Source organism: Loxodonta africana, chromosome 5 (genome assembly GCF_030014295.1).
Source record: "Loxodonta africana isolate mLoxAfr1 chromosome 5, mLoxAfr1.hap2, whole genome shotgun sequence".
NCBI classification, from domain to species: domain Eukaryota; kingdom Metazoa; phylum Chordata; class Mammalia; order Proboscidea; family Elephantidae; genus Loxodonta; species Loxodonta africana.
This window is the reverse complement of record NC_087346.1, coordinates 105,606,997-105,623,461: the sequence shown is the minus strand read 5'-3', so window position 1 is coordinate 105,623,461 and position 16,465 is coordinate 105,606,997. Positions and strand designations below refer to the sequence as shown.

The following is a 16,465-nucleotide window of genomic DNA, read 5'->3' as shown; positions in this document are numbered from 1 at the left end:
TGCCTTTTCCCTCACTCTTTATCCAGTTGATACCACTGGCATTTTTGCAAGTGACAACACACCACAATGCTAAACCACCCTGGGTACCAAGTCCCTTGCCCACAGAGAAGCAGAGTGGTAGAAACCTTCTTCTTTCCAGATAGGTTCAATACTATTACCACCAATGGTTGAAAACAAGTCATGATAAAACAGGTTCTCCCAAGGTGTTAGTGAAGTCAGGAACAGCACTAAAATGAGATATTACATTTCCAAGTTGGGCCACATGGCATGGGGGCTAATGAAGCCCCAGAGGACAGAAAAGGTAAAACCCACCAATTTGTTGAGGACAAGCAAACATATCATTATTTAGTTTAAGTAAGTTGCCTTATAATAGAAGAGAGATTCTGAAATTATATAATAAAAGAATATAAGAAACTAATTCTACCTTTTAAAAACTATACTGGTAACTAATAAAATGGTAATGCCTATTTTCCATCACAAAGATAAAATTTAAGACTAAAACAATATTTTACCTGGGTTATCTTGAATAGCTTTATAACTCATTTACATTTTATTTAAAAATCATTTTCCAAGTCAGATTTTTTATTTAGAAATGTAAATTGTACCTAAAGAAATAACTGAAGATGGATATTATACATGTATACATATAAAAATAAATGTACATACACATATTTTTTCATAAAGTGTCTCTTTAGGAGGTATAAACACAGCTGTTTCTATTACTACATAGCTTGCTATTATTTAAAACTACAATAAATTATGGTCAATAAAAGTTTTGTCTTTGTGGCTATTAGCATAAAAACATCAGTTACACGTTATAAAAACCAAGGGAATTAAATCTAGATTTAAAGGAAAATACTGTCAAACAGTATAAAAAGACAGTAGCATTTTTCTCAGAGATAGTCTCACTCTACCTTAATAAATTTTAATCTAGGAAAATAAAATCTATGTAAGAATATACTAAAGGCATTACTCACATAAAATAGGTTGGTACTTGTAATAGTTTTGGCTCAGCTAAAAGAATAGATGATAATTACTATTTATTGGGCATTTAGTAACTATACTACCTATACTATGCTTAATATGCAGATGCATTCCAACTGTGGTGTTGGCAAAGAATATTGAATATGCTATGGACTGCCAGAAGAACAAACGAATTGGTGTTAGAAGAAATACAATTTAGAATGCTCCTCAGAAGAAAGGATCATGAAGCTTCAGCTCACTTATTTGGGATACATCAATCAGGAAAGACCAATAGCTAGAAAAGAACACCAGGGTCAGCAAAAACAAAGGAAACTCTCAATGAGATGTTTGGTACAATAGCCACAACAGTGGACTCAAACATGCCAATGATCATAAAGACGGCACCGGACCTGGCAACATTTGCTTCTGTCATACATAAGGGTACCATAAGTCAGAGCCAATTTGACAGCAACAAAGGACAACTAACATTTGTTGTTGTTCATTGATTCTGACTCATGGAGAGCCATTGTGTGCAGAGTAAAATTGCTCCACAGGGTTTTCATAACTGAAACCTTTCAGAAGCAGATTACCAAGTCTGTCTTCCAAGGCACCTCTGGGTGGGTCTGAACCACCAACATAGCTTAACTGTTTGCGTCTCCAACATGCCATATATATCATACTACATTTTACTTAGTGATGTACTAATATAATCTCATTCAATACTGACAATAACACTATGAGACAGATACTTTATCCTTATTTAGGTGAGGAAACTAAATCAAACTTTCTCGCTACACTATAAAAAAGGAATTCTTCATACACTACCATTAAATTAAATAAATCTGTGCTTCGATTAAAAGTAAGCAAAACTACATTTACAAGTGTACAGGTCCATTCACAGAGCCATAAATGTATCAGTGTTCAAGGATAAGCTTGTTCTTTTCTAAATTTTAAACAAACAGAATTATTGGGTATTAGCACACATGTACCGAAAGCATAAAACATACAGGTTGTGATGCTGGATATTAGCAATCAGGGAGAGAACAGGAAGTTGTGAAGGCTCTTCAATTTCTTTGGTTTTTTTAAAATGTGCTCACTGATAATAAATATTAGATTTTCCCCAAAATATTCAAAAGGTCACTCTTTAGAAGACAACACACTACCTCTCTAGTCTGAATTCTTAAATCTCTCATTTTCAGAAGCCTGAGTCAAACATAACACTTATGAATAGTACTCAGATGTGTTGGTGACTAATCATTAAATGACCACCAAAACCACTGAACCAAGAGATGTCAGTAAGTAGAAGAAATAAAGAAATTTATTTTTAATTGCAGTGGATATCCAAGGCCAATTTCTTTTCTTAACCACAGTTGTCCATAACGTTACTTGGGCCATAAAGTCAACACTGAGGTTTCAGTGATGGAGGCCTGGTACAAATGAGTGGTGGAAAAGAGTCTCCAAAGAAATAAACATCTTTCAATGCTGGCTGACATTTGTATCTCGGTGGCTCTCAAGCCCTTCGGGAAAAGCTAGAAGTTGTCCTCATTCTCAAAATAGACTCAAATGCTCTGCTTTCAAACCAAAGTCCGTAAAAGAGACAGCTGACCATATATTATGACTTGTTATACTAATGGATGAGTATATACTACATAAAATATGCATGTTAATAAACAAAGAGCAATTACAATGGTCAGCTTACAAATTTGCCTATGCTAAAACACTAATTTGTAAGGAGCAGAAACGACTAAGGACAAAAAAGCCAGGGTGATGTACAATTATGATAAAGTGGGACTTCAGTATTTTAAATACTCATTTGTTTTTCCCAGTCTATTTATTTCTTTTCCACAGCTGAAAGAACCACACTGAGTGCCATGATCACATCTGAGGCAGTCTAATGTGGAACCAGGGATTCCAGAAATTATAAATAAAAGATGTTTTATAATTAACATTATGTCAAATTTCTTCAGAAATCTCTAAGTGAGTTGAAAGATTATCATCCTTGGGAGGAAACCTCAATATAGCCTCGTTTCAAAACCTTTTGTTATGTTTGGGACTGAGAGGTTCACCTAAGAGGACATCCAGTGGTGGACAGCAGGAGGGTGAGGAGGTTGTCCACTCAGCAGGATAGGGAGGAGGGAGGGAGTTCGCAACGGTAGTCTAGAACAGGTTGTCAGAGACCAAGGGGCTAAAGAGAGCATCCATGGGAGGTAGGTAACAGCAACTCAGCACACAGTGTTAGAACTAAAGCGGGTGAAGAGGGATTCTGCACATAGGGAATAGGAGGGACTAGGAAGGGACCAGTCCCTGGAGAAGGACACGATGCTTGGTGAAGTAGAAGATTAGCAAAAAAGAGGGAAACCCTTGACGAGATAGACTGACACAGTGGCTACAACAATGGGCTCAAATATAACGATTGTGAGGATGGCACAGGACTGGGCAGTGTTTTGTTCTGTTGTACATAAGGTCGTTATGAGTCAGAACCAACTCAACGGCGCCTAACAACAACAGAAAGAATGGAATGTTAGGACCCAAGGGAAATGGAGAATATCCACGCAGAAAAATGGGGCAGCAAGGACCCAGGACAGGGTATCAGAACCTGAGCAAGGTAAGAAGGTGTGTACCAGGCAATCAGGACACAAGTAGGGTGAGGAGAGCACTTGAGGGAGGGGGGTTGTTATTCAAAGGGAGAGTGGCAGCAGCCCTGAATGAGTTTTCAGAACCAAAAGGGGTGAGAAAAGCACCCAGCTGAGGGTGGGGGAACAGCAACATTCCAGTACAGAGTGTCAGAGCCTGAACAGAATAAGGAGGGCATTTGTAGGGGGAGGATTTAAACAGGGACACCTTTGTGTGAAATGAAAGAGAACATCTATGTGAGTTGGCCATGGTTTGGAGCAGGAAGACAGAGTCAAGTAAGGTAAGGAGGGCCTCCACAAGGGGTATAGCAGCTGTAATAGATTAGTTACACATGAGGGAGTTGATGAAATAATTAAATACATTGAGGATAATGGGAAGCTGGTTTCTCACTGTCAGAGAAGGAAGTTAAAAATATCAAAAAGGAGACAACGAAAATGAACTATGTGGTATTGAATTAGAATTATGGCATCAGTATTTACTCATAGTTTTTCATAAATAGAGCAATAGACAAACATGGAAGTAGAAATAAATATGTAAATGTATGTATGCATACACACGCATATATATATTCCCTAGCTCCGTCCGCTGAGAGAACCTAGGATAAGTGACAACCCAATAGCAATGAGCACACCTACAAGCCAGTTCTTGGTGTTTAAATACTTTATCAATAAAAGGAGTCAGGGCTTTTTGGAGAAAGGGCTGATTCCAGGGATGAGCAACAACCCCCCTCTAAAAAAAAAAAAAAAAACAAACAACAAGCTAAATCTTCTCAATTTATTGACACAAAAAATGACCAAATAGTCAAAAAATGATAGGACACATTGAAAGGGCAGAGAAACCACCTCAAAGGGACTCACTGTGGCCAAAATGAGACAATTTGAATATTAAAATAATTAATGATAGAAACAGATGATTACCCATTAAACAAAACACAGTGCATAAGTCCATACTGATATAAATAAGGAAAAAAAATTTTTTTGCCATAAAACAGAAGAGCAATCAATAAAAGTAGAAGGAATAATGGAATTAGAAAAGAACCATCTGGCAACTGTTGTAGTTATCTAGGGCTGAAATACTACAAGTACATGGCTTTAACAAGCAAAAGTTTATTCTTTCACACTTTAGGAGGACAGAAGTCCAAATTCACGGTGCCAGCTTCAGGGGAAGGCTTTCTCTTTCTGTCAGCTCTGGGGAAGGTCCTTGTCATCAATCTTCCTCTGGTCTAGTGGTTTCTCTGTGAAGGAACTCTGTGTCCAAAGGACGCGCTCTGCTCCCAGAGCTGTTCTCTTGGTGGTATGAGGTCCCCCAAACTCCCAGCTTGCTTCTCTCTTTTATATCTCAAAAAACACTGACTTAAAAAAAAAAAAAAAAGACACAACCTAATCTTGTAGATTGAGTCCTGCCTCATTATCGTAACTGCCTCTCATCCTGCCTCATTAACATCATAGAGGTAGGATTTACAACACATAGGAAAATCACATTAGATGACAAATGGTGGACAATCACACAACACTGGGAATCATAGCCTAACCAAGTTGACAGCCATTTTGGGGGGACACAATTCAATCCATGACAGCAATCATCAAAAATTAATTCAGCCAAGAAACATAATTGATTGTTAAAATTGTTGGCGTTGTTTGGTGCCATCGAGTCAGTTCTGACTCATAGTGACCCTACTATGCACAACAGAACAAAACACTGCCTGGTCATGCACCATCCACACAACCTTTGCTATGTTTGAACCCATTGTTGCAGACACTGTATCAATCCATCTCATTGAGGGTCTTCCTCTTTTATACTGACCCTCTACCATACCAAGCATGATGTCCTTCTCCAGGGACTGGTCCCTCCTGATAACACATCCAAAGTACGTGAGATGAAGTCTTGCCATCCTTGCTTCCAAGAAGCACTCTGGTTGTACTTCTTCCAAGACAGGTTTGTTTGTTCTTCTGGCAGTCCATGGTCTATTCAATATTCTTCGACAGTACCATCAATTCTTCTTCAGTTTTCCTTATTCATGGGACAGCTTGCACATACATATGAGACAATTGAAAATACCATGGCTTCACTAATTAGATAGTAGATAAGAACTACTTTAGGTGAAGGGAAAGACAGCACACAGTACAGGGGAGGCCAGCACAATTGGACTAAACCAAAAGCAAAGAAGTTTCCTGAATAAAGTGAATGCTTCAAAGGCCAGCGTAACAGGGGCAGGGGTCTGGGGACCATGGTTTCAGGGGACATCTAAGTCAATTGGGATGATAAAATCTATTAACAAAACATTCTGCATCCCACTTTGAAGAGTGGCGTCTGGGGTCTTAAACGCTAGCAAGAAGCCATCTAAGATGCATCAATTGGTCTCAACCCACCTGGATCAAAGCAGAATGAAGAACACCAAGGACACAAGGTGATTACGAGCCCAAGAGACAGAAAGGGCCACATGAACCAGCGACTACATCATCCTGAGACCAGAAGAACTAGATGGTGCCCAGCTACAACCGATGACTGCCCTGACAGGGAACACAACAGAGAACCCCTGAGGGAGCAGGAGACCAGTGGAATGCAGACCCCAAATTCTCATAAGACCAGACTTAATGTCTGACTGAGACTGGAAGGGCCCCAGTGGTCATGGCCCCAGACCTTCTGTTGGGACAGGACAGGAACCATTCCTGAAGCCAACTCTTCAGACATGGATTTGACGGGACAATCGGTTGGAGAGGGATGCTGGTGAGGAGTGAGCTTCTTGGATCAGGTGGACACTTGAGACTATGTTGGCATCTCCTGCCTGGAGGGGAGATGGGGGTGGAGGGGGTTAGAAGCTGGCGAAAAGGACACGAAAAGAGAGAGTGGAGGGAGAGAGCAGGCTGTCTCATTAGGGGGAGATTAGCAAGGTGTATATGGGTTTTTGTGTGAGAGACTGACTTGATTTGTAAACTTTCACTTAAAGCACAATAAAAATTATTAAAAAAAAAAGAAAATACCATGGCTTGAATCAGGCACACCTTAGTCCTCAAAGTGACATCTTTGCTTTTTAACACTTGAAAGAGGTCTTTTGCAGCAGATTTGGCCAATGCAATACGTTGTTTGATTTCTTGACTGCTGCTTCCATGGCCGTTGATTGTGGATCCGAGTAAAAGGAAATCCTTAACAACTTGACTATTTTCTCCATTTATCATTATGTTGCTTACTGGTTCAGTTGTGAGAATTCTTGTTTTCTTTATGTTCAGGTGTAATCCATGCTGAACTCTGTAGTCTTTGATTTTCATCGGTAAGTACTTCAAGTCCTCTTCGCTTTCAGCAAGCAAGGTTGTGCCATCTGCATAACACAGGCTTTTAATGAGCCTTCCTCCAATCCTGATGCCATGTTCTTCTTCATATAGTTCAGCTTGCTCACCATACAGATGGAATAAGTATGGCAAAAAGATACAACCCTGATGCACACCTTTCTTGATTTTAAACCACGCAGTATCCCCTTGTTCTGCTCTAACAGCTGCCCTCTTGGTCTATGTACATGTTCCTCATAAGTACAATTAAGCGTTCAGAATTCCCATTCTTCACAATGTTATCCACAATTTCCTATGATCTACAGTCGATTGCCTTTGCATAGTCAATAAAACATAGGTAAAAGTCTTTCTGGTATTCTCTGCTTTCAGTCAAGATCCATCTGCCATCAGCAATGATATCCTTCATTCTGCATCCCGTTCTGAATCTGGCTTGAATTTCTAGCAGTATCCTGTGGATGTACTGCTGCAATCGTTTTTGAATTATCTTCAGCAAAATTTTACTTCTGAGTAATAGTAGTAATGATACTGTTCAGTAATTCCCACATTCTGTTGGATCACCTTTCTTTGGAATGGGTACAAATATGGATCTCTTCCAATTGGTTAGCCAGGTGAAACCGTCTTCCAAATTTCGTGGCACAGACGAGTGAGCACTTTTAGTATTGCATCTGTTTGTTGAAACATCTTAATTGGTATTTCATCAGTTCCTGGAGTCTTGTTTTTCGTCAATGCCTTCAGTACAGCTTCGACTTCTTTCTTCAATACCATTGGTCCTATATCATATGCTACCTCCTGAAATGGTTGAACACTGACCAATTTGTTTTGGTACAGTGACTCAGTGTATTCCTTCAATCTTCTTTTGCTGTTTCCTGCGTATTTCAATATTTTCCCCATAGAATCCTTCAATATTTTAACTGGAGGCTTAAAATATTTTTTCAGTTCCTTCAGCTTAAGAAATGCCAAGCATGTTCTTTCCTTTTAGTTTTCTAACTCCAGGTCCATGTACATTTCATTATAATACTTTGTCTTCTCGAGCCACTATTTGAAATCTTCTGTTCATTTCTTTTACTTTATCATTTCTTCCATTCACTTTAGCTACTCTACATTCAAGAGCAAGTTTCAGTGTCTCTTCTGACATCCATTTTTGTCTTTTTCTTTCCTGTCTTTCTAATGACCTTTTCCATTCTTCATGTATGATGTCCTTGATGTTATTCCACAACTCATCTAGTCAGTAGTGTTTGACGTGTCAAATCTATTCTTGAGATAGTCTCTAAATTCAGGTGGGATATACTCAAGGTCATGCTTCGGCTCTCGTGGACTTGTTCTAATTTTCTTAAGTTTCATCTTGGACTTTCATATGAGTAATTGATAGTCTGTTCCGCAGTCTGCCCCTGATCTTGTTCTGACTGATGATATTGTGCTTTTCCATCATCTCTTTCCACAGATATAGACGATTTGATTCCTGTGTATTCCATCTGGCAAGGTTCATGTGTATATTTGCTGTTTATGTTGGTAAAACAATGTATTTGCAATGAAGAAGTCATTGGTCTTGCAAAACTCTATCATTCAATATCCAGCACTGTTTCTATCACCTAGGCCATATTTTCCAACTACCAATTCTTGTTTCTAACTTTCCCATTCCAATCACCAATAATTATCAATGCATCCTGATTGCACGTTCAAATCAATTTCAGACTAAAGAAGTTGGTAAAAACCTTCAATTTCTTCATCTTTGGCCTTAGTGGTTAGAGTGTAAATCTGAATAATAGTCGTATTAACCAGTCTTCCTTGTAGGCATATGGAGACTATTCTATCAGTGACAGTTTTGTATGTCAGGATAGATATTGAAATGTTCTTTTTGACAAAGAATGTGACGTCATCCCTCTATAATTTGTCATCCCCTGCCTAGCAGACCATATGATTATCCCATTCAAAATGGCCAATACCAGTTCATTTCAGCTCACTAATGCTTGGATATCTAAGTTTATGCATTCCATTTCATTTTTGATGACTTCCAGTTTTCCTAGATTCATACTTTATACATTAAATGTTCAAATTATGAACTGTTGTTTGTAGCTGTTTCTGCTCATTTTGAGTTGTGCCACATCAGCAAACAAAGCTCTCAAGAGCTTTATTCCATACACGTCATTAAGGTCGGCTCTACTTTGAGGAGGCAGCTCTTCCCCAGTCATATATTGACTGTATTCCACCTGAGGGGCTCATCTTCCAGCACTATATTGACAATGTTTTGCTGCTACTCATAAGGGTCTCATTGGCCAATTTTTTAAGAAGTAGATTACCTGATTCTTCTTCCTAGTGTGTCTTGTGTGAAAGCTCCACTGAAAAGTGTCTACCGTGGGTGACCCCATTAGTATTTGAAATACCAGTACCATAGTTTCCAGCATCACAGCAACATGCAAGCCACCACAGTATGACAAGCTGACAGGCCAGTGGTAGAATCTAAAAATAGATCCTCAAAAATATTTATTATTACAAACAGGAAAAGAAGAACATTATAGAATAAAAACCTGGCAGACATCACCAGTGATGGCAGACACTAATCAAGTGATGAGAGGAAACATCTCTAGTAATCACATACATCAAAAATATGCGCCACCTGGTAAGATGCAATGAGAAGACCACAGTACCACTATTGAGATTTTCCTGATAGTGATGCATAACCTAAATCTAAGTACAAGGAAACATCAGAAAAACTCAAATTGAGGGATGTTCTACAAAATATATGGTCTATACTTTTTCTCAGAGTTATGGTCATAAAAGTCAAGGAAAGATTAAAGAATTGATCCAGACTGAAGGGGACCTAAGAGAAACGAAAATAACTAAATGCAACTCTCCGATTTTAGACTGGGTCCTTTTTATTATAGAAGACATTATTGGGAGAATTGGCAAAACTTAGTAGGGCCTGTAAATTGTTCTGACTCAAGGCATCCCCTTTTGTGCAGAGTAGGACTTCTCCACAGGGTTTTCAAAGCTATGACCTTTCGGAACCAGATCACCAGGCCTGTTTTCCACCCTCTGAGTAGGTTCAAACTGCCAACCTTTTGGCTAGTACTCAAGCATTTTTTTTACCACACAGGGATTCCTGTCTGTAAATTAGATGGTTGTATTATATCAGTTGTAATTTCTGATTCTAATAGCTTTATGGTCGCTATGAAGAATGTCCTTGATGTAGGAATTATTTACTCTCACATGTTTCAAGAAAGAAAATGATTCCTTGTACCATTCTTAAAAACTTTTCTGTAAATTTGATTTTTTTTAATAAAAATTATCATTAGTTTTTAAAAAACACAGCTATGATGTTCATAATGATATAGTAAAAATATAATGAAAAGGAAAATTGAAAGTAAAGAAATGGAAAAAATAAATAACAATATAATATAATAGAGATTTAAAAATTCTAACAGAGTCCTGTGGATAAATTTATGCCAGTAAGTTTGAAAATATAGATGCATGGACAATTTAAGTTAAATATAAACTATTAAAATAATCTCAAGAAGAAAGAAGAATTAAATAGACCTGTAAACATTTAAGTAATTCGTTTGGAAGTAAAAAAATCTAAATACATCACCATCACCAGCAACAACAACAAAGCAACAGGCCCAGATGATTTTTCAGGCATATTTTACTTTCAAGCAACTGATAATTCCTTTCTCATACAAACTGTTTCCAGAATTAAAAAGTGGGATGCATCCTAACTGCCTTTATGAAACTACTAAAACCTTGGGCCAAACCAGACAATGGTAGCACAAGAAAGAAAATTATAGGCTAATCTCACCTATGGGGCAGTTCTACTCTGTCCTATAGGGTTGCTATGAGTCGGAATTGACTCGACAGCACTGGGTGGGTTTTTGTAATCTCACCTATAAACTTAAATGCAAATATCCTAAATAAAATATTAGCAAACTAAATCATCAGAGTGTGTGCGTAAGTGTGCTGTCTGTCTCTGTGTGTCTGTACATGTCCACACACGTGCACATGCAGCCTGATTGAGCTGAACTTACCCTAGGAAAGCAATGATCTTTATTTAACACTAAGAAATTACAAATATTATTCACCGCCTTAACAGATTAAGGGAGAAAAACTATCTAGCCATCTAAAATATTAGAATAAAATTCAATACTCATTTGTTACTTTAAAAAAAAAAAGCTCAGGAAACTATGAATCGGAACAAACTTCTTGAGCCTGATTAAAAACAAAATCTAAACAAATACAGCATAATAGTAAATTTTAGAAGCATTTTTCTTAAAGTCTGTTATCATTGTTTTATTGAACAATGCCCTGGTGTTCCTGGTAGTGCTCTAAAAAAAAAAAAAAAAGTGATATAAAATGTGGAAAGGAAGAAACAAAACTGCTATTATTCACAGGTGATACAGTTATCCATATAGGAGATCCAACTGAACCAATAAATAACAGCAAGGAACAAAAAAATAAAGATACAAAATGTAAGACTGCTGAACACATAATCACTATTCAAAAGTTACGAGCATCGTATACACCAGCAATGAACAATGAGAAAATTTACTTTTAGAAAACTAATTAATAATGGCATTAAAATATATAAAATACTCAAGAATAAATCTAATGGATCTTTCATGGAGAAAAGCATTAAACTCGATACATTGATTAGAACACTGTGGTATTAATTCAGTGACACACAATCTGATCACTGGAACAGACTAGAAACTGAGAAACCCAACTTTAAATGGGATCTTTGTATATTACATATCAATGGTGAAAAATGAATATATTTTGGCTCCAAATAACAGAAAACTAACTAAAGTGGCTTATGCAATAAGAATTAGCTCACAAAACACAACATTTAGAGGTAAGGCAGGAGTTGGTTATTTCTACAGCTCAGTCATAATTAAGGATTCAGGTTTTCTAGATCTTTCTGTTCAGTCAGTCCCATGGTATCAGTGAGCTCCCTGTATTATCAAAAAATGCTCAACATGTCACAAACATACAACACGAGGTGGAAAACCAAGCTTGTTTCTTCGTTATGTATCTTTCTATCCCTGCAGGAAAGAGCATATCCTAGAAATAAGAGCCTGTAGCAAACTTCCCATTGCCTCTCACTTGCTAGAACTGCTGCACTAATCACTAGGTAGAAAATGAGTCAATTGTGTAGCAGAGGAATAGACCAAAACCGAACCCATTGCCATTGAGCCAATTCCGACTCACAGTGACCCTAGTAAAATTGGTATTCTGTCAACACGAGGAGAAAATGACTGCAGAACAAGTAATCTACCAACCCCCATCAAGTTGATTTCAACTCATAAAAAAGTTATGATTCAACTCATAGCAACCCTAAAGGTCACAGTAGAACTGCCCCACAAGGTTTCCAACATTGTAAAGCTTTACGGGAGCAGGCTGCCACATCTTTCTCCCACGGAGCAGCTGGTGGGGTCAAACTGCCAACCTTTCGGTTAACAGCTGAGCGCTTTAACCAATGCACCACGAGGGCTCCTGAGTAATCTACAGTACAATGCAGTATTCCATAAGCAGTGTGGGGAGAATAGGCTATCCATATGGAGGGAAAAATTTAGATCCCAAATATATAAACAAAAATAACTTGCAAGTGGATTAAAAATGCAAATATCAAAAATTAGTTAATTTTTGTGGAAAATGTAGAAAAACATATTTAGAATTTATAGCAGAGAAAAGATTTCTAACATAAAACACAAATAAGCACAAATCAAAAAGCATAATATTAATTAACTAGATCACATTAAAATGTAAAACTTTAGAATAATAAAACGAGCACTGATAAAGGTAAAAAGACTAACCACAGTCTAGGGAAAGTATTTCATAACATAACTATGAAAAGTTAGACTATTTAGAATACATAAAGATAGTTTTCTGTTATCAAAAGATTCAAAAAATGGGCAAAGGATAAGAATGAGTAATTCATAAAAGAGGAACACTGAATAGTCAATAAATAAAATATATTCAGTCTCATTAGAATCAGAGAATTGCAAGTTTATACAAAGAGGTAGCATTGACTACTGTGAAAAAAAAAGTTTAAGGTTGGTAATAATATCAGTTAGATGATATTTAGTAAACTCAGCGTTGTACACAGCTAACAACCTAAAAGTATTTACATGCCCTAGAGAAAGACATGTTCCAAGATGCTCAGCACAGCATTCTTTTTAATCACACAAGAAAACTGGAACAGCCTAAATATACATCAATATGGACTGGATAAATCAATTGTTGCATGGTCTAACAATCAAGTAGTATGGTGTGGTTTTGGTGCATGACCTAAATTTATACACAGCATCTTGAGTTATCTTAAAACTAAAATGTTGAAAGGAAAAAGCAAGTTGCTTAGGGATATTTATAGTATGATATCACTTACATAAGTTTTAAAATCCACAGCACAGTACTCTATACATTAACTATGAAAAAATAAATATTTAATAAAAATTATAAAAACAAGGAATCAAGTTTGCGATTACCTCTGGGGAAGGGAAACAGAGAATCAGATGGGGAAAAGGAATAGCTCCAAATATCCTTCAACTATATCTCTAGCTTTATTTCTTTAATGAAAAAGGTCTAAAATAAATATGAAAAAATGATTAATTTATATTGAGTCTCTGTGGAGACTACAAAGATGTTCATATTATTATGTGTAAGCCTGAAATACTTTATAATTTTTTAAAGCTTTTTTTTTTTTTTTTACAAGTTTCCCACATCAATTACAAAAGGGCCCTAACTCCACATACAAATCTCTTCACAGAAACTACAAGTGGAGTACTCGCCCCTTCATCTTTTACTAAGCATCATTAAGCGACATGATTTCTAAGGATTAGAGGCTAGGTAGTGTCAGAAAAAGTATAAAAAGCTATAATATTCTCCAACAAAAGACTCAAAGATAGAATAAAAATGTCATAAAAACAAAAAAGGCCCAAATGGCTTAAATATGAAAAGGAGTTTTCAAAGGTTAGTCAAATGCTCAGGGGAAAAAAAAATTCTTTAGCATTTATTGAGGAAGCAAAGCTGTTACTGTTAAAAAAAAAAAGTTATGAAAAGAGTCTTCTACTTGAGTTTTAATTTGGGGTACTCAGCGAATATGACTCAGAACAATATGTCAACAATGTGACTTATTACTAAGACTATAATAAATATCCACGTTTTTCCATGGAACTTAAAATTTTAATTATTAATATCCCAAGAAGCTCATATAGCAACATACCTGGAGAAGGAGTCTTTCAAAAGCCAGAAAGTTGTCCCATTTGGCAGTCTGCGGGTGTTTGAGAGTTTGAACTGTGGCCAGCCCAAGCTGTAGGAGACCACAATGATTCATTAGAGCTTTGTAGTTGTTCTTGAAGAGCTGGATATAGGACGTGAGTTGCCCGGGTGTTACTCTCCCTGGAAAAACATAATAATTTATCAGTGTACTCTCCTCTTCTGGGAGTGGTAGAATTAATGAGAAGGATGCCATTAATAATACCATTGCTTTACATTTGCACAGAAATTCAGAGCTGAGTGCAAGCTCTTCTCAACGATTGTGCTTCTTTTAACAATCTGGCGAGAACCACAAAGTTGATGCTATAACCTGCATTTTGCAAGTAAGGAAACAGATGTGAAGTGATCTGGCCAAGGTCATATTCTAGAAGAATCCAGTCTTTTTTTTTTTTTTTTCTTTTAATTCCGCAATACCCTGTAGATAAATTTTCAACTAAAGTTACAAAATAAGTAATATTTATTCAGCTCAATATACAGCACCTCTATTTAACATATGATACAGCAATCTAAGAGGCCAAAGGCAAGATTTCTAAGTGTGTGTGTATGTAAAAAAAAAAAAAAAATAGGAGAAATCTGTTGTATCTACAGTTTAAACTTTATCACTGATATCAGTGGGCTCCTGACAATATTCATGGGGAAAAAAAGCTGGCTGCTCCATGGAACAAAGTTGAATGGAGAGCTGGAGTAGAAAAACACTAAAAGATGGTAGCAGAAGAAAGGGTTTGGTATGGGTGGCGTAGCACATTTGCTACAACAATCACCTAGATTTAGAACAAGAAACACCAACCCGCAAAAGACTAGATTGTACGGGAAGAAAAAAACAAAAGACAGTTGAAGATTTGCTCCTTCAGAGCCTCTAAGCCCAATTTTCTGCCCAAAGGAGTCCTTCTACTGAGTCACCTCCTGCCCTCCAATCAGTCAAATTTCATTTCAGCCATTCATCAGTGCTATGCACAAAGCTCCTGGATACCAGAGATTCTCTCCATCGGGCAAGAAGGCAATGGGCCAAACCTAAATGCAAGTCAAGTAAATCCTTCCCACATGTCTCACTCATACACCTGTGTATACAGGTTGGTCTCCTATACCTAAAATCCAAATGTGATTGTTATATCCAGGTTTGTTTATATTTGGCAATGAAACCGCCTTCATTTGTTTAGCACTTTCCAGTTTATGCAGTGATTTTGCAAATAAGGCCTCTTCAAATTTTCATGGCAACTTCAGAAAGTAGCAAACAAGGCATGTGCTACGAATATTAACCCCACCTGAGGGTACTAAGAGCTTAATGTCTTACACAGTGTTAAATGGCAGATTTCACTTAATATGGTTTTTGCTAAAGATTATGTTGTTGTTGTTGTTAGGTGCCATCAAGTTCTGACTCATAGACCCTATGTACAACAGAACAAAACACTGCCCGGTCCTGTACTATCCTCACAGCTATTGCTACATTTGAGCCCATTGTTGTGGCCACTGTGTCAATACATCTTATCCAGCATCTTCCTGTCCTTCAGTGTCCCTCTGCTTTACCAAGTGTGATACCCATCTTCAGGGACTGGTCCCTTCTGATAACATGTCCAAAATTTGTGAGATGAAGTCTCACCATCCTCGCTTCTAAGGGGCATGCTGGCTGTACTTCTTCCAAGACAAATTTGTTTGTTCTTCTGGCAGTCCGTGGTATACTCAATATTCTTCACCAACATAACACTTCAAAGATATCAAATCATCTTTGGTTTTCGTTATTCGTTGTTCATGCATATGAGGTGATTGAAAATACCACAGTTTGGGTCAGGCACACATTAGTCCTAAAAGTGAAATGTTAGTTTTTAACACTTGGAAGAGATCTTTTGCAGCAGGCCTAAGTCAGTTGATTTCTCGACTGCTGCTTCATCAGCGTTGACTGTGGATCCAACATTAAAGATTGTTGTTTTTAGGTACTGTCAAGTCGGTTCCAACTCATAGTGACCTTACATACAACAGAACAAAACATTGCCTGGTCCTGCTAAAGATTATAATACACAAAAGACAAAGATCTTGCCACAAGAAACTGAAGAGTCTGCAACATTGTCTACTTTTTTATTGCAGTTTTTAAAGAGATGAAGAATTTTGAAGTTCCTTATTACCAACCAGTGCACTAGGGTAAGTACCTAAAGAAAAAGAGCAGTGGGAATAATAGTAGGAAGGTGAGGATCATTTACTTCCTGGGACCCTTTGTAAAGCATAGATTCGATCCTGCCTCTCAAAGCAGCAAGCTAACAATTCGCTTGGTTAAAGGACTAACAGAGAAGAGCCTCATTAACTTTTTGTTTGGTTGACTTTGAGTC

The 16,465-nt window shown here is 37.3% G+C and overlaps 1 protein-coding gene across 2 annotated transcripts in view; it reads right to left on the bottom strand.

Moving 5' to 3' along the window:
* Positions 1 to 16,465, bottom strand: part of SCFD2 (sec1 family domain containing 2) — a 551,019-nt gene that overhangs the window by 438,029 nt on the left and 96,525 nt on the right. For both annotated transcript variants that reach the window (XM_064285817.1, XM_003415876.4), the window contains exon 4: positions 14,095 to 14,270. In XM_064285817.1, the coding sequence (XP_064141887.1) occupies positions 14,095 to 14,270 (176 nt within the window). The remainder of the gene's footprint in view (positions 1 to 14,094; positions 14,271 to 16,465) is intronic.